Here is a 19415-nt window from a genome sequence, read left to right on the forward strand (position 1 = left end):
GTTACTCTATCAGAGAGCAACCTCGGCTCTTGTTTCCTTTTCAAGAAAATTGGGCAAACCAGCCCCATCTGAGTTGCTTAAAATTTACCATGCTAAATGTCATAGCATAGCAACCTATGGCGCAGGCGTCTGGGGCTATGCACCCGCAGACTATTTACAAAAAGTCCAAAATGGTTTCTTAAAATACTTACTGGCACTTCCACAAAGTGCTCCAATTTACGGTTGCCATATCAAACTAGGCATCGATTACTTAACTGATAACATCAGATGTCAGCCAATTCTTCTATGGCACCGTATTTGGAATAATCCACAATGCCACTTAACTCGTTCTCTGATATCTGACTGTCTATCTATGGTGAGCTGGAAAAATATTCCATGGCTAATGTATGTTTCCAACTTTTTAAAGGATCTGAACCTCACATCTTACTTCACGGAGCCCTCCTCACTAGCTGACATTAGCAGAGGCGCTTTGAAAAACCTCGGTCTGAATCATCTAAGGGAATTACGCCTCTCCTGTGAAGTATTCAAGCAAACTAATATGCAAATACTAATGGTCCAAGCATCCCCTGGTATTCAGCCTTATCTAACTTTTTATCTTTCTAATCATGAAAAATATGTACTAACCAGGTTTCGTTTTAATTCATTTTTCCGTCTTGTTACTTTCCCCACTGAGTTAAACTGGTCTCGCGACTTGATTAAATGTCCGTGCGAGGGTGTTTCTCCTCAATCGACCATTCACCTTACTTTGTTTTGCCGATATTATGTGCAACCACGTAAGCATTGGATTATTCCTCTTCTCCGACAAATGGGGCTGAGGACCTGTCGGCCAGCCTTTCTGGCACTTCAGCTATTAGATTCACAATATGTAGCTAAAACCGTTGCTCTTTTCCTAAAATCATGTTTGAAGGCACGTAGTAAAATTGGGCTATAGTCTCTTTGATCCCATGTTTATTAGAATTAATTTGTAAATTGGCTCTATACAAAGTTTTTTAAATTACATTTTGCACTGCAATAACGTGTTTTTATGCAAATTTTATTCAAATTGTATGAAGTACTTTTTATGATTCACTAAATGTCAATCGAATAAAAGTTTTTGAAATGAAATGAAAAATGTATAATGAATTTATTAGGTTTTGCTAAAAAGGCCTTCATAGATAGACAACACAAAAGGACACAAAAAGTCATAATTCGTCATCCTTGCATTTTGAGAAAAATATCACTGCACATTTATAAAACATGAAAAAGTATTTAGCATTTTGTGCATCTGATAAAAGAACTCATAGAATAAATACAATAAAGTGTTGCCTTTTCAGTGCTGATATTTAGAGTCTAAAACATCTCAAGAAGACAGTTTTCTCAAATGGGTAGTAATAATCGGCACAGAGAACATGAGGACATCTTAGGTCATAAGACAAACATTAATTTCCTCTGATCTGGATTCCATTTTATGTCATGTGATTTTTTTGAGAAGTCACTGTAGGTCAAAGGTCATGTGATAACTTTCAGTGATGATATCAGTATGTGGTTTTGAACAATAAAAACCCTTACCTCTGTTTGGACATGGAATGGAATTCATGCAACAGCTTTCTAACCATAGCATAGTGCTTAACAATTTCTAATGTGCAACTTCAAGCTGACCCGCAGGCCGCCTTGAGGTAAGAAAGTAACAAAAAACTTAGGAGGAAAAAAATACTCACAAAAATAAACACAAAGTCCCACACAGTTGGGGAGTAAACAGGAATCTGGTCACAACTGAAACTCTCTGAATAATTACTACACCACTAATGATGGATTGAAGAGTGACGTTTTACCAGCATTGATTATTTACCAACGTAGGTTTCGCAAAAGCTTGTAATGTGCTCGCTAGCGATATTTATTTTCTCCCTGAAAAACTTTGAGATTTTGTGTGATTTTCCAATCTAATAGAATTGCTCTATCTACCATAATTTTGCAATTAAAAGTCTTTATTTTGAACATAAATAGATATATTTAAAAAGTACATATTTCCAATAGCCCCAACAGTCCTGTCAGGTGGCTCAGGAGAGGATCAAAGTCTTCACTTGCTCTCCCGCTTGCCTTACGGCCTTCTGGTCCAAAACCCTTCTTGGCCACTTCCTTTTCCCAGCTAGCCGGTGCTGCTGCAGCCGGTGCCAGGGATACATTTTCCACCCTAGATTTTGCTCTGAGCAAGGTACCTTGTTCATGTTCCCTGAGTATGTTTGGCACGGCCACCTCACATAGATGCACAAGTTTCACCAACTTTCGTCTTCAGGTAACAGGTGGAGGAGTTAAAGACTCTTCACAAAGGACATCGGAGGGCCTGCACCTCAACTTAGTGGCAGGCATGCCAGTCTCACTATCCATCCTGCTGACCAGTCAGAATCTACTGGTACAAAGTTTTAGGTCATTAATTTGTTCCATTTGAAAACAGGTTCGCACTCGGTCTCTTGCATTTCCTTCCAGATTTTTAGAAGATAGTCCGCTGTAATTCCATGGACAGCCAGCGCCGCCTTGTAGGGACAAGTTTCATATTTCAAACCAAAAACGAAAAAGAGAGGGCTGTTTCGCAGTTTGATGTTGGCTGCCAGTGAGAGCATCCCCAAATAGACATCATCCAGTGGGTATACTGGCAGCTTGAGAGAGGTGTGGAAGAGAGTCGTCACGACAGCCCCTGGCACCAGGAAGCCTCCACCAGACAGGAAAAGTGGATACTTAGGGAGAGGGAACAAGGAATGCGTGACTCCATACTTTCCACCGCGCACCACAACAGAGTGGTGCTGCACAGCTCCGTGAAGGCAGCAGGAGGCATTGTCGATGGTCTTCACGTACTTAATCAAGCCGTCGGGGTTCACCAACATATCATCATCACCTGTAGAGAATAGCAAAAAAGGCAAATGGTGACTGAACAGCCGTACATGAATATGATGGAAGAGACCCAGGACCCGAAATGGGATGTGTGTGCGTAGTATAACATTCCTTTTGTACCCCTATATCCTAGCTTTTACAACAAGGCAACGGTACGGATAAAAGTTTAAACAATTCAATGAAAACATTTATTAAAATTCTATTTGGAGGAAGTCACAAACAACTCTTGATGAATAAGTCAGTTTAACAAACATGAATTCAATTATTATATTTCTTAATACTGAATATCAACAATATACTTCATAACATGATGAAATATGTATGCAGCCAAACCTAACAATACTTTATGCTTAAATACTACCTTATTGTACCTTTTTTTTTTTACAAAGCACCAGATGAGGTTAAACCTTATTATATTTAATTTCAAACTATAGCCTTATTGCTTCTGACAATGTTCGAATCTCCTATTCACACAGTCTTAAGACATATTTTCAAAGACCCCTGGAGTAGATAATGTATAAAAGGCAGGTGCTGTACATTATTCAACTAACCAAAAGTCCAAGTACATTTTCTATCCAATAGGCAGATTTTGAGCCAAGCGCATTTTGGAATGAGGTCATAGGATGATCCTCAGATTCTAAATTCCACCAATTCAGAAAACAGATAAAAATGCTCAATTAAAATGTCTTCTGTCAATCCTTTGGAGATCTTGATTTTTAGGTCTCGCCTAGGTAGCACAAGCGCGGTCTCTTCGAGACATGCTGTATCTATATATGGGCTTGAAGCGCCACCAATCTCTTTGATTGGTTTTTACTGTGCTTTGTAAATGCCTGCTTTTGTTAGGTGAATATGCTTAATAGTCCCTCCTTTTAGTCTTTTGTAACCTCCAATGAGGATTGCCCCCGTTATATGTATCATTTCACTTGTCCCATTACAGCAACTACTAAAGGAACTTTAAAAAAAAACTTTTGTAAGAGCAGTTCCCACAAGAAGCACTCTGTGTTCGCACTCCTCTGAGCTTTTGTGTGAACAGTGCCATAATTGTTATCTCGTCACATTTGTTCAAACGAAGAAGATCAAATGTCAGATGTGGTTTCCCTGTAAGGCTTGTTTATTTTTCTTTATCTACATCTGCCCCGTCCTCTTTCACCTTCCCACGCACTCTAGCATTGCGCTGACATGTGCTTAGGGGGCAGGGAACGACAGGAGTCACGTTTGTGATGTTCAGGCTGTGCCATTCACTATCAAAGGCAATGTTTCCTCATACCTCCCACAGCATTTGCTGCTCTGCCCTTTTCAAGCTAAGCCATGCACTATCAGGTCGCAAAGCTTCCTCCCTCCTCCTCTCGCAGCATTTGCTGGTCTGCTCGACCTCCTTTCGCTCCACCATGGCCACTCCGATGCACATGTGAGTGCTTCAAAGAGTCCGTGGTCTCGCAAGCCTGCAGGCAGAGACCGAGCGAGCGGCAGCAACTCTGCCTCAAACCACTGCGGCGGTAGGCTGCTGCACCCACTCACCAACAAACATGCCAGAGGTACTGCAGTAGCACAAATAATCTGCCCCTCTCACTTTGGTGCCACAGACTCTGGTGCACAAAGACTTTGCCTCTCTCCCTTTGGTGCCACAGACTTTGTAGCACAAAGACTTTGCCCCTCGCACATTGGGTGCCATGGGTCTGTAGCACAAAGACTTCGCCTCTCTCGCTTCGGTGCAACAGACTGTAGCACAAAGACGTTGCCTCTCTCGCTTTGGGTGCCATGGCTCTGTAGCACAAAGACTTTGCCCCTCTCACTTTGGGTGCCATGGCTCTGTAGCACAAAGACTTTGCCCCTCTCACTTTGGGTGCCATGGCTCTGTAGCACAAAGACTTTGCCCCTCTCACTTTGGGTGCCATGGCTCTGTAGCACAAAGACTTTGCCCCTCTCTTTTAGGGTGCCATGGCTTTGTAGCACAAAGATGCCACTCACACTTTGGGTGCCATGGCTCTGTAGCACAAAGACTTTGCCCCTCTCACTTTGGGTGCCACAGACTCTGTAGCACAAAGACTGCCCCTCTCACTGCGGGTGCCACAGGCTCTGTAGCACAAAGACTTTGCCCCTCTCACTTTGGGTGCCACAGACTCTGTAGCACAAAGACTGCCACTCACATTTTGGGTGCCATGGCTCTGTAGCACAAAGACGTTGCCCCTCTCACTTTGGGTGCCACAGACTCTGTAGCACAAAGACTGCCACTCACACTTTGGGTGCCATGGCTCTGTAGCACAAAGACTTTGCCCCTCTCACTTTGGGTGCCATGGCTCTGTAGCACAAAGACTTTACCCCTCTCGCTTTGGGTGCCATGGCTCTGTAGCACAACGACTTTGCCCCTCTCACTTTGGGTGCCATGGCTATGTAGCACAAAGACTTTACCCCTCTCGCTTTGGCTGCTATGGCTCTGTAGCACAAAGACTTTGCCCCTCTCGCTTTGGGTGCCATGGCTCTGTAGCACAAAGACTTTGCCTCTCTCGCTTTGGTGCCACAGACTTCGTAGCACAAAGACTTTGCCCCTCTCACTTTGGGTGCCATGGCTCTGTAGCAAAAAAACTTTGCCCCTCTCACTTTGTGTGCCACAGACTCTGTAGCACAAAGACTGCCACTCACACTTTGGGTGCCATGGCTCTGTAGCACAAAGACTTTGCCCCTCTCACTTTGGGTGCCATGGCTCTGTAGCACAAAGACTGCCACTCACACTTTGGGTGCCATGGCTCTGTAGCACAAATAATCTGCCCCTCTCACTTTGGGTGCCACGGCTCTGTAGCACAAAGACTTTGCCTCTCTCCCTTTGGTGCCACAGACTTTGTAGCACAAAGACTTTGCCCCTCCCACATTGGGTGCCATGGGTCTGTAGCACAAAGACTTCGCCTCTCTCGCTTCGGTGCAACAGACTGTAGCACAAAGACGTTGCCTCTCTCGCTTTGGGTGCCATGGCTCTGTAGCACAAAGACTTTGCCCCTCTCACTTTGGGTGCCATGGCTCTGTAGCACAAAGACTTTGCCTCTCTCACTTTGGGTGCCATGGCTCTGTAGCACAAAGACTTTGCCCCTCTCACTTTGGGTGCCATGGCTCTGTAGCACAAAGACTTTGCCCCTCTCACTTTGGGTGCCATGGCTCTGTGGCACAAAGACTTTGCCTCTCTCACTTTGGGTGCCATGGCTCTGTAGCACAAAGACTTTGCCCCTCTCACTTTGGGTGCCATGGCTCTGTAGCACAAAGACTTTGCCCCTCTCACTTTGGGTGCCATGGCTCTGTAGCACAAAGACTTTGCCCCTCTCACTTTGGGTGCCATGGCTCTGTAGCACAAAGACTTTGCCCCTCTCACTGTGGGTGCCACAGACTTTGTAGCACAAAGACTTTGCCCCTCTCACTGTGGGTGCCACAGACTTTGTAGCACAAAGACTTTGCCCCTCTCACTGTGGGTGCCACAGACTCTGTAGCACAAAGACTTTGCCCCTCTCACTGTGGGTGCCACAGACTTTGTAGCACAAAGACTTTGCCCCTCTCACTGTGGGTGCCACAGACTTTGTAGCACAAAGACTTTGCCCCTCCCACATTGGGTGCCATGGGTCTGTAGCACAAAGACTGCCCCTCTCACTTTGGGTGCCATGGCTCTGTAGCACAAAGACTTTGCCTCTCTCGCTTTGGTGCCACAGACTTCGTAGCACAAAGACTTTGCCCCTCTCACTTTGGGTGCCATGGCTCTGTAGCAAAAAAACTTTGCCCCTCTCACTTTGGGTGCCATGGCTCTGTAGCACAAAGACGTTGCCCCTTTCACTTTGGGTGCCACAGACTCTGTAGCACAAAGACTGCCACTCACACTTTGGGTGCCATGGCTCTGTAGCACAAAGACTTTGCCCCTCTCACTTTGGGTGCCATGGCTCTGTAGCACAAAGACTTTGCCCCTCTCACTTTGGGTGCCATGGCTCTGTAGCACAAATAATCTGCCCCTCTCACTTTGGTGCCACAGACTCTGGTGCACAAAGACTGCCCCTCTCACTTTGGGTGCCACGGCTCTGTAGCACAAAGACTTTGCCCCTCTCACATTGGGTGCCATGGCTCTGTAGCACAAATAATCTGCCCCTCTCACTTTGGGTGCCACGGCTCTGTAGCACAAAGACTTTGCCTCTCTCCCTTTGGTGCCACAGACTTTGTAGCACAAAGACTTTGCCCCTCCCACATTGGGTGCCATGGCTCTGTAGCACAAAGACTTCGCCTCTCTCGCTTCGGTGCAACAGACTGTAGCACAAAGACGTTGCCTCTCTCGCTTTGGGGGCCATGGCTCTGTAGCACAAAGACTTTTCCCCTCTCACTTTGGGTGCCATGGCTCTGTAGCACAAAGACTTTGCCCCTCTCACTTTGGGTGCCATGGCTCTGTAGCACAAAGACTTTGCCCCTCTCACTTTGGGTGCCACAGACTCTGTAGCACAAAGACTTTACCCCTCTCGCTTTGGCTGCTATGGCTCTGTAGCACAAAGACTGCCACTCACATTTTGGGTGCCACAGACTCTGTAGCACAAAGACTTTGCCCCTCTCACTTTGGGTGCCACAGACTCTGTAGCACAAAGACTGCCACTCACACTTTGGGTGCCATGGCTCTGTAGCACAACGACTTTGCCCCTCTCACTTTGGGTGCCATGGCTATGTAGCACAAAGACTTTACCCCTCTCGCTTTGGCTGCTATGGCTCTGTAGCACAAAGACTTTGCCCCTCTCGCTTTGGGTGCCATGGCTCTGTAGCACAAAGACTTTGCCTCTCTCGCTTTGGTGCCACAGACTTCGTAGCACAAAGACTTTGCCCCTCTCACTTTGGGTGCCATGGCTCTGTAGCAAAAAAACTTTGCCCCTCTCACTGTGGGTGCCACAGACTTTGTAGCACAAAGACTTTGCCCCTCCCACATTGGGTGCCATGGGTCTGTAGCACAAAGACTGCCCCTCTCACTTTGGGTGCCATGGCTCTGTAGCACAAAGACTTTGCCCCTCTCACTTTGGGTGCCATGGCTCTGTAGCACAAAGACTGCCACTCACACTTTGGGTGCCATGGCTCTGTAGCACAAATAATCTGCCCCTCTCACTTTGGGTGCCACGGCTCTGTAGCACAAAGACTTTGCCTCTCTCCCTTTGGTGCCACAGACTTTGTAGCACAAAGACTTTGCCCCTCCCACATTGGGTGCCATGGGTCTGTAGCACAAAGACTTCGCCTCTCTCGCTTCGGTGCAACAGACTGTAGCACAAAGACGTTGCCTCTCTCGCTTTGGGTGCCATGGCTCTGTAGCACAAAGACTTTGCCCCTCTCACTTTGGGTGCCATGGCTCTGTAGCACAAAGACTTTGCCTCTCTCACTTTGGGTGCCATGGCTCTGTAGCACAAAGACTTTGCCCCTCTCACTTTGGGTGCCATGGCTCTGTAGCACAAAGACTTTGCCCCTCTCACTTTGGGTGCCATGGCTCTGTGGCACAAAGACTTTGCCTCTCTCACTTTGGGTGCCATGGCTCTGTAGCACAAAGACTTTGCCCCTCTCACTTTGGGTGCCATGGCTCTGTAGCACAAAGACTTTGCCCCTCTCACTTTGGGTGCCATGGCTCTGTAGCACAAAGACTTTGCCCCTCTCACTTTGGGTGCCATGGCTCTGTAGCACAAAGACTTTGCCCCTCTCACTGTGGGTGCCACAGACTTTGTAGCACAAAGACTTTGCCCCTCTCACTGTGGGTGCCACAGACTCTGTAGCACAAAGACTTTGCCCCTCTCACTGTGGGTGCCACAGACTTTGTAGCACAAAGACTTTGCCCCTCTCACTGTGGGTGCCACAGACTTTGTAGCACAAAGACTTTGCCCCTCCCACATTGGGTGCCATGGGTCTGTAGCACAAAGACTGCCCCTCTCACTTTGGGTGCCATGGCTCTGTAGCACAAAGACTTTGCCTCTCTCGCTTTGGTGCCACAGACTTCGTAGCACAAAGACTTTGCCCCTCTCACTTTGGGTGCCATGGCTCTGTAGCAAAAAAACTTTGCCCCTCTCACTTTGGGTGCCATGGCTCTGTAGCACAAAGACGTTGCCCCTTTCACTTTGGGTGCCACAGACTCTGTAGCACAAAGACTGCCACTCACACTTTGGGTGCCATGGCTCTGTAGCACAAAGACTTTGCCCCTCTCACTTTGGGTGCCATGGCTCTGTAGCACAAATAATCTGCCCCTCTCACTTTGGGTGCCACGGCTCTGTAGCACAAAGACTTTGCCTCTCTCCCTTTGGTGCCACAGACTTTGTAGCACAAAGACTTTGCCCCTCCCACATTGGGTGCCATGGCTCTGTAGCACAAAGACTTCGCCTCTCTCGCTTCGGTGCAACAGACTGTAGCACAAAGACGTTGCCTCTCTCGCTTTGGGGGCCATGGCTCTGTAGCACAAAGACTTTTCCCCTCTCACTTTGGGTGCCATGGCTCTGTAGCACAAAGACTTTGCCCCTCTCACTTTGGGTGCCATGGCTCTGTAGCACAAATAATCTGCCCCTCTCACTTTGGTGCCACAGACTCTGGTGCACAAAGACTGCCCCTCTCACTTTGGGTGCCACGGCTCTGTAGCACAAAGACTTTGCCCCTCTCACATTGGGTGCCATGGCTCTGTAGCACAAATAATCTGCCCCTCTCACTTTGGGTGCCACGGCTCTGTAGCACAAAGACTTTGCCTCTCTCCCTTTGGTGCCACAGACTTTGTAGCACAAAGACTTTGCCCCTCCCACATTGGGTGCCATGGCTCTGTAGCACAAAGACTTCGCCTCTCTCGCTTCGGTGCAACAGACTGTAGCACAAAGACGTTGCCTCTCTCGCTTTGGGGGCCATGGCTCTGTAGCACAAAGACTTTTCCCCTCTCACTTTGGGTGCCATGGCTCTGTAGCACAAAGACTTTGCCCCTCTCACTTTGGGTGCCATGGCTCTGTAGCACAAAGACTTTGCCCCTCTCACTTTGGGTGCCACAGACTCTGTAGCACAAAGACTTTACCCCTCTCGCTTTGGCTGCTATGGCTCTGTAGCACAAAGACTGCCACTCACATTTTGGGTGCCACAGACTCTGTAGCACAAAGACGTTGCCCCTCTCACTTTGGGTGCCACAGACTCTGTAGCACAAAGACTGCCACTCACACTTTGGGTGCCATGGCTCTGTAGCACAAAGACTTTGCCCCTCTCACTTTGGCTGCTATGGCTCTGTAGCACAAAGACTGCCACTCACATTTTGGGTGCCATGGCTCTGTAGCACAAAGACGTTGCCCCTCTCACTTTGGGTGCCACAGACTCTGTAGCACAAAGACTGCCACTCACACTTTGGGTGCCATGGCTCTGTAGCACAAAGACTTTGCCCCTCTCACTTTGGGTGCCATGGCTCTGTAGCACAAAGACTTTACCCCTCTCGCTTTGGGTGCCATGGCTCTGTAGCACAACGACTTTGCCCCTCTCACTTTGGGTGCCATGGCTATGTAGCACAAAGACATAGCCCCTCATCCTTTGGGTGCCATGGCTCTGTAGCACAAAGACTTTGCCTCTCTCGCTTTGGTGCCACAGACTTCGTAGCACAAAGACTTTGCCCCTCTCACTTTGGGTGCCATGGCTCTGTAGCACAAATAATCTGCCCCTCTCACTTTGGTGCCACAGACTCTGGTGCACAAAGACTGCCCCTCTCACTTTGGGTGCCACGGCTCTGTAGCACAAAGACTTTGCCTCTCTCCCTTTGGTGCCACAGACTTTGTAGCACAAAGACTTTGCCCCTCCCACATTGGGTGCCATGGGTCTGTAGCACAAAGACTTTGCCTCTCTCACTTTGGGTGCCATGGCTCTGTAGCACAAAGACTTTTCCCCTCTCACTTTGGGTGCCATGGCTCTGTAGCACAAAGACTTTGCCCCTCTCACTTTGGGTGCCATGGCTCTGTAGCACAAAGACTTTGCCCCTCTCACTTTGGGTGCCATGGCTCTGTAGCACAAAGACTTTGCCCCTCTCTTTTAGGGTGCCATGGCTTTGTAGCACAAAGATGCCACTCACACTTTGGGTGCCATGGCTCTGTAGCACAAAGACTTTGCCCCTCTCACTTTGGGTGCCACAGACTCTGTAGCACAAAGACTGCCCCTCTCACTTTGGGTGCCATGGCTCTGTAGCACAAAGACTGGCACTCTTTCTTTGGGCGCCATAGCTCTGTAGCACAAAGACTTTGCCCCTCTCACTTTGGCTGCTATGGCTCTGTAGCACAAAGACGTTGCCCCTCTCACTTTGGGTGCCACAGACTCTGTAGCACAAAGACTGCCACTCACACTTTGGGTGTCATGGCTCTGTAGCACAAAGACTTTGCCCCTCTCACTTTGGGTGCCATGGCTCTGTAGCACAAAGACTTTGCCCCTCTCACTTTGGGTGCCATGGCTCTGTAGCACAAAGACTTTGCCCCTCTCACTGTGGGTGCCACAGACTTTGTAGCACAAAGACTTTGCCCCTCTCACTGTGGGTGCCACAGACTTTGTAGCACAAAGACTTTGCCCCTCTCACTGTGGGTGCCACAGACTCTGTAGCACAAAGACTGCCCCTCTCACTTTGGGTGCCATGGCTCTGTAGCACAAAGACTTTGCCTCTCTCGCTTTGGTGCCACAGACTTCGTAGCACAAAGACTTTGCCCCTCTCACTTTGGGTGCCATGGCTCTGTAGCAAAAAAACTTTGCCCCTCTCACTTTGGGTGCCATGGCTCTGTAGCACAAAGACGTTGCCCCTTTCACTTTGGGTGCCACAGACTCTGTAGCACAAAGACTGCCACTCACACTTTGGGTGCCATGGCTCTGTAGCACAAAGACTTTGCCCCTCTCACTTTGGGTGCCATGGCTCTGTAGCACAAAGACTTTGCCCCTCTCACTTTGGGTGCCATGGCTCTGTAGCACAAATAATCTGCCCCTCTCACTTTGGTGCCACAGACTCTGGTGCACAAAGACTGCCCCTCTCACTTTGGGTGCCACGGCTCTGTAGCACAAAGACTTTGCCCCTCTCACATTGGGTGCCATGGCTCTGTAGCACAAATAATCTGCCCCTCTCACTTTGGGTGCCACGGCTCTGTAGCACAAAGACTTTGCCTCTCTCCCTTTGGTGCCACAGACTTTGTAGCACAAAGACTTTGCCCCTCCCACATTGGGTGCCATGGGTCTGTAGCACAAAGACTTCGCCTCTCTTGCTTCGGTGCAACAGACTGTAGCACAAAGACGTTGCCTCTCTCGCTTTGGGTGCCATGGCTCTGTAGCACAAAGACTTTTCCCCTCTCACTTTGGGTGCCATGGCTCTGTAGCACAAAGACTTTGCCCCTCTCACTTTGGGTGCCATGGCTCTGTAGCACAAAGACTTTGCCCCTCTCACTTTGGGTGCCACAGACTCTGTAGCACAAAGACTTTACCCCTCTCGCTTTGGCTGCTATGGCTCTGTAGCACAAAGACTGCCACTCACATTTTGGGTGCCATGGCTCTGTAGCACAAAGACTGCCACTCACATTTTGGGTGCCACAGACTCTGTAGCACAAAGACGTTGCCCCTCTCACTTTGGGTGCCACAGACTCTGTAGCACAAAGACTGCCACTCACACTTTGGGTGCCATGGCTCTGTAGCACAAAGACTTTGCCCCTCTCACTTTGGCTGCTATGGCTCTGTAGCACAAAGACTGCCACTCACATTTTGGGTGCCATGGCTCTGTAGCACAAAGACGTTGCCCCTCTCACTCTGGGTGCCACAGACTCTGTAGCACAAAGACTGCCACTCACACTTTGGGTGCCATGGCTCTGTAGCACAAAGACTTTGCCCCTCTCACTTTGGGTGCCATGGCTCTATAGCACAAAGACTTTACCCCTCTCGCTTTGGGTGCCATGGCTCTGTAGCACAAAGACTTTACCCCTCTCGCTTTGGGTGCCATGGCTCTGTAGCACAAAGACTTTACCCCTCTCGCTTTGGGTGCCATGGCTCTGTAGCACAAAGACTTTACCCCTCTCGCTTTGGGTGCCATAGCTCTGTAGCACAAAGACTTTACCCCTCTCGCTTTGGGTGCCATGGCTCTGTAGCACAAAGACTTTACCCCTCTCGCTTTGGGTGCCATGGCTCTGTAGCACAACAACTTTGCCCCTCTCACTTTGGGTGCCATGGCTATGTAGCACAAAGACATAGCCCCTCATCCTTTGGGTGCCATGGCTCTGTAGCACAAAGACTTTGCCTCTCTCGCTTTGGTGCCACAGACTTCGTAGCACAAAGACTTTGCCCCTCTCACTTTGGGTGCCATGGCTCTGTAGCACAAATAATCTGCCCCTCTCACTTTGGTGCCACAGACTCTGGTGCACAAAGACTGCCCCTCTCACTTTGGGTGCCACGGCTCTGTAGCACAAAGACTTTGCCTCTCTCCCTTTGGTGCCACAGACTTTGTAGCACAAAGACTTTGCCCCTCCCACATTGGGTGCCATGGGTCTGTAGCACAAAGACTTTGCCTCTCTCACTTTGGGTGCCATGGCTCTGTAGCACAAAGACTTTTCCCCTCTCACTTTGGGTGCCATGGCTCTGTAGCACAAAGACTTTGCCCCTCTCACTTTGGGTGCCATGGCTCTGTAGCACAAAGACTTTGCCCCTCTCACTTTGGGTGCCATGGCTCTGTAGCACAAAGACTTTGCCCCTCTCTTTTAGGGTGCCATGGCTTTGTAGCACAAAGATGCCACTCACACTTTGGGTGCCATGGCTCTGTAGCACAAAGACTTTGCCCCTCTCACTTTGGGTGCCACAGACTCTGTAGCACAAAGACTGCCCCTCTCACTTTGGGTGCCATGGCTCTGTAGCACAAAGACTGCCACTCTTACTTTGGGCGCCATAGCTCTGTAGCACAAAGACTTTGCCCCTCTCACTTTGGCTGCTATGGCTCTGTAGCACAAAGACGTTGCCCCTCTCACTTTGGGTGCCACAGACTCTGTAGCACAAAGACTGCCACTCACACTTTGGGTGCCATGGCTCTGTAGCACAAAGACTTTGCCCCTCTCACTTTGGGTGCCATGGCTCTGTAGCACAAAGACTTTACCCCTCTCGCTTTGGGTGCCCTGGCTCTGTAGCACAACGACTTTGCCCCTCTCACTTTGGGTGCCATGGCTCTGTAGCACAAAGACTTTGCCTCTCTCGCTTTGGTGCCACAGACTTCGTAGCACAAAGACTTTGCCCCTCTCACTTTGGGTGCCATGGCTCTGTAGCAAAAAAACTTTGCCCCTCTCACTTTGTGTGCCACAGACTCTGTAGCACAAAGACTGCCACTCACACTTTGGGTGCCATGGCTCTATAGCACAAAGACTTTGCCCCTCTCACTTTGGGTGCCATGGCTCTGTAGCACAAAGACTGCCACTCACACTTTGGGTGCCATGGCTCTATAGCACAAAGACTTTGCCCCTCTCACTTTGGGTGCCATGGCTCTGTAGCACAAAGACTGCCACTCACACTTTGGGTGCCATGGCTCTGTAGCACAAAGACTTTGCCCCTCTCCCTTTGGGTGCAATGGCTCTGTAGCACAAAGACTTTGCCCCTCTCACTTTGGTTGCCACAGACTCTGTAGCACAAAGACTTTGCCCCTCTCACTTTGGGTGCCATGGCTCTGTAGCACAAAGACTTTGCCCCTCTCATTTTGGGTGCCATGGCTCTGTAGCACAAAGACGTTGCCCCTTTCACTTTGGGTGCCATGGCTCTGTAGCACACAGACTTTGCCCCTCTCACTTTGGGTGCCATGGCTCTGTAGCACACAGACTTTGCCCCTCTCACTTTGGGTGCCATGGCTCTGTAGCACACAGACTTTGCCCCTCTCACTTTGGGTGCCATGGCTCTGTAGCACAAAGACTGCCACTCACATTTTGGGTGCCATGGCTCTGTAGCACAAAGACGTTGCCCCTTTCACTTTGGGTGCCATGGCTCTGTAGCACACAGACTTTGCCCCTCTCACTTTGGGTGCCATGGCTCTGTAGAACAAAGACTTTGCCCCTCTCACTTTGGGTGCCATGGCTCTGTAGAACAAAGACTTTGCCCCTCTCACTTTGGGTGCCATGGCTCTGTAGCACAAAGACTGCCACTCACACTTTGGGTGCCATGGCTCTGTAGCACTAAGACTTTGCCTCTCTCACTTTGGGTGCCATGGCTCTGTAGCACAAAGACTTTGCCCCTCTAACATTGGGTGCCATGGCTCTGTAGCACAAAGACTTTGCCCCTCTCACTTTGGGTGCCATGGCTCCGTAGCACAAAGACTGCCACTCACACTTTGGGTGCCATGGCTCTGTAGCACAAAGACTTTGCCCCTCTCCCTTTGGGTGCCACAGACTCTGTAGCACAAAGACGTTGCCCCTTTCACTTTAGGTGCCATGGCTCTGTAGCACAAAGACGTTGCCCCTTTCACTTTGGGTGCCATGGCTCTGTAGCACACAGACTTTGCCCCTCTCACTTTGGGTGCCATGGCTCTGTAGCACACAGACTTTGCCCCTCTCACTTTGGGTGCCATGGCTCTGTAGCACAAAGACTGCCACTCACATTTTGGGTGCCATGGCTCTGTAGCACAAAGACGTTGCCCCTTTCACTTTGGGTGCCATGGCTCTGTAGCACTAAGACTTTGCCCCTCTCCCTTTGGGTGCCATGGCTCTGTAGCACAAAGACTGCCACTCACATTTTGGGTGCCATGGCTCTGTAGCACAAAGACTTTGCCTCTCTCACTTTGGGTGCCATGGCTCTGTAGCACACAGACTTTGCCCCTCTCACTTTGGGTGCCATGGCTCTGTAGCACAAAGACTTTGCCCCTCTCACTTTGGGTGCCTTGGCTCTGTAGCACAAAGACTGCCACTCACACTTTGGGTGCCACAGACTCCATAGCACAAAGACTGCCACTCACATTTTGGGTGCCATGGCTCTGTAGCACAAAGACTGCCCCTCTCACTTTGGGTGCCATGGCTCTGTAGCACAAAGACTTTGCCCCTCTCACTTTGGGTGCCATGGCTCTGTAGCACAAAGACTGCCCCTCTCACTTTGGGTGCCATGGCTCTGTAGCACAAAGACTGCCCCTCTCACTTTGGGTGCCATGGCTCTGTAGCACAAAGACTTTGCCCCTCTCACTTTGGGTGCCATGGCTCTGTAGCACAAAGACTGTCCCTCTCACTTTGGGTGCCATGGCTCTGTAGCACAAAGACTGCCACTCACATTTTGGGTGCCATGGCTCTGTAGCACAAAGACTGCCCCTCTCACTTTGGGTGCCATGGCTCTGTAGCACAAAGACTTTGCCTCTCTCACTTCGGGAACCCCGCACCTTACCCCCTCCCCAAACTGCTGTCCACATTTCTGCTGCTCCATTTCTGGATGGAGACACAGCTGGGCTGACATGTTCACTGTAATTACCCCAATCCCCTTAAAGGGAGCGCCCGCATGTTTGTCATGTAAAGGTCTGATGCTATCAGAGCACCTTGTTTTGTTTATTTCCCAGCTATCGTTAATAGTTACAGATGCAAAACTGGGAGAAGACAATTGTGTGTTTATAAATGAACACTGGGTGGCCTCTTTAAATGCTGGCACAGTCCCTTAGCAGTATGTGTCAGCCTTTGTGAAATCCTGGGACTGTACCGGCCATGCTTGGAAGTTCGTTTTCATTCCAAAACTGAGCCACTGTTCATTGAATTCAGAGGGGCAAAGGAACTCAGATCCCTACAACCTTCCGCCTCCACCTCCCACAGGCTGCACTCTCACCCACACTCTCACCAGACTCTCACATTCTCTCTCGTTCTTTGTTTTCCTGCTTGCTTTGTCGCCTCTGGTCTCCCGTGTTTGTGTTTGTCTTTATTCTCAGTCACCCGCTTGCACGCACAGAAACACACAGTAGCATTCCTCTATTCCAGCTGGCCTTGCATGCTATTTTGGTAGGGCCTTGCCTTCTTTCTCGCCATACCACACATTGACTGCATTTTAGGTCTGTTTACTTTGTGCCTAAATTCAGAAGTAAAAACGTCAAATGAAAGTGAGAAAGACAAACACACAGATTGTGTGTAAATACAGAGCGAGAAAAACAATTACTAAACTCGGCTGTGCATAGAGCCTGCTGCTTTACTGCTGGTTTGTCAGCGCGCTGGTTTTCACAGGAACTGTTGTCTTTTCCAACCATTAAAACATGTAACGATTTTTAGGTCTCGCCTGTCGATGCGCATGCGCATCGAGGTTGCAAGACTATGGGGGCTTAAACACTCTTTAACTAACTTGCAAGGAATCGTGGCGATTCCTTGCAGTGCCCGTGAAATTTAAGCTCAATGCGCATGCGCATTGAGCTTAAAAGCGCGTGCACATGCCCCCAGCCGCCTGCCTTGCCCACTCTCTCTCTCACAGCCTCCCCCAGCTCCGCCCCCTCACTTCTTGGTTGCACGGCCGCTAGGCCGTGCCTCCCCTACTCTCCTCCCCCCTCCTCCTCCTACTCTCCTCCCCCCTCCTCTTCCTACTCTCCTCCCCTGCCTGCCGTGTCGCACCTCTCCCCGCTCCGCCCCTTCCCCTGCCCGCCTCCCCTGCCTGCCGTGTCGCACCTCTCCCCGCTCCGCCCCCTCCCCTGCCCGCCGTGTCAGCTTTCGGGAAAACAGCATCTCAGGGGATAATGTATATCTGTGCACTGCGCACAAAGCTAAGAACAAGTTAAAATACTTTTATTTTTTTTAACTTGTTTACTTTCACTTTGACGGCCGCCGGGCCGTCTCTCGCGTTTCTCCAGGCTGCATTGGACCTCTCATTAGCCGGCTCCTTTGTGGTGCAGAAGCACAGCCTGCTGCAAGCCGAACCACTGGGCATTACACGCTTGGCTCGTTTTATGGCCTTCTCCTTCTGTTGTCCTTTTGTAAACCTGGATCTCCGGGGCAGTAAATACAATAAAACAAATCTCTGCTTCACAGATTCCATGTTACAATCACTTTAGGAGAGGACCTGGCTGCAGCGCCTGCAGGCTGGTTTGTGCACAGAGACATTACCTCAAAACAAGGATTTAGAACGTCCTGTTTAGCAATCATCCCCACACACTCCCAATGATCCCAGACTTTCAGCTTATCAAGGGGTGGCCTTGCGTTTGGTCCTGGGGTTCATCTACTCTCCTCCCCCCTCCTCCTCCTACTCTCCTCCCCCCTCCTCCTACTCTCCTCCCCTGCCTGCCGTGTCGCACCTCTCCCCGCTCCGCCCCCTCCCCTGCCCGCCTCCCCTGCCTGCCGTGTCGCACCTCTCCCCGCTCCGCCCCCTCCCCTGCCCGCCGTGTCAGCTTTCGGGAAAACAGCATCTCAGGGGATAATGTATATCTGTGCACTGCGCACAAAGCTAAGAACAAGTTAAAATACTTTTATTTTTTTTAACTTGTTTACTTTCACTTTGACGGCCGCCGGGCCGTCTCTCGCGTTTCTCCAGGCTGCATTGGACCTCTCATTAGCCGGCTCCTTTGTGGTGCAGCCCGGAAGGTGACTTGACGGCTCAGGCTGTGATAGCCAGAATGCGCGTGCTCCTCGACGCTTGGGGAAGTTCAGCGGGAGCCTCAAGCGACATAAAGGAATCCCCTGAAGAAGGGCATTATCGCTTGAAATGCATTGGGTTTGAAATATAAATTGAGTGAAAAATATTGTACAGAAAATGGCATGTCACATGAAAAAAGAAACTCGCTAACTAACAACGTTTGGGAATGAAAATAAAAGTTGCAAACAACTAAACAAAAAACAATGGAGTAATCATTTAAGGAAAATATAAAGGAGTGCAAGCTAGGAGTGAGTCCTGACGCTCAGGAAACACATTTCAAAATCTGGTTTGAAACACCCTGAACACGCTCAGCAGGGTAACCTACCTTTGCACCACCGACCTATGTGAAACAAATGTACCTACTCAAGTAAAATTGATTGAAACAGAGTGCGTTTGTCCACATCATTAACATTTGAGTTCCTGAAAATACACAAGTGGGCCTGTAATGCTCCAAATGTCCATGATTGTCAGTATGTCAACTAGACCACGAATAACCTAAATGTCATGGTGACAATCAGACAGATCGGCTGTTGGCAGACCATACAGTCTGACAATTAACTCCTGTGCCTTAACTATATACCTGTTATTTCAACAGAGCATGTCACTTACAAAATGAATAGATGGACTTCACATCTGACTGTCCTTTCTCCAACTGGTGCTCGTTAGCCTAATTCCTTGGTTAGCTAGTATAACTAGGATCATTTGTCTGCTTTGCAATGATTGCTATCGGCATGTCCTCAACGGTAAATAGCGGGGTCCTGGCTGTGTGATGCGCCTTTTGGCTGCAGAGCCTGTAGGTTATCCAATTCAGATTCTGAGATTCATTCTCACATGCAGGCAAGCATATTAGAGGCACTACATAGCATTGCGTTTCTACTGTGTGAAATGGTAGCTCTAACTTTTGCAAAGGCGAGACCGTTGCATTGTAAATGATTGTTTATTCTTCTCAGTCACAAACTTGCATGCACAGAAATACACAGTATCTTTTTGCCATAAAA

At 49.4% G+C, this 19415-nt stretch overlaps 1 protein-coding gene across 6 annotated transcripts in view; it reads right to left on the reverse strand.

Moving 5' to 3' along the window:
- Nucleotides 1-1017: 1017 nt before the first annotated feature.
- The window catches only part of LOC147678669 (beta-1,3-galactosyltransferase 5-like), a 169535-nt gene continuing 151137 nt past the window's right edge, over nucleotides 1018-19415 (reverse strand). For all 6 annotated transcript variants that reach the window (XM_086946126.1, XM_086946125.1, XM_086946127.1 and 3 more), the window contains exon 3: nucleotides 1018-2869. In XM_086946126.1, the coding sequence (XP_086802252.1) occupies nucleotides 2400-2869 (470 nt within the window). In that variant the 3' untranslated portion in view covers nucleotides 1018-2399. The remainder of the gene's footprint in view (nucleotides 2870-19415) is intronic.

This window comes from Lissotriton vulgaris, chromosome 12, assembly GCF_964263255.1.
Source record: "Lissotriton vulgaris chromosome 12, aLisVul1.2, whole genome shotgun sequence".
NCBI lineage: Eukaryota > Metazoa > Chordata > Amphibia > Caudata > Salamandridae > Lissotriton > Lissotriton vulgaris.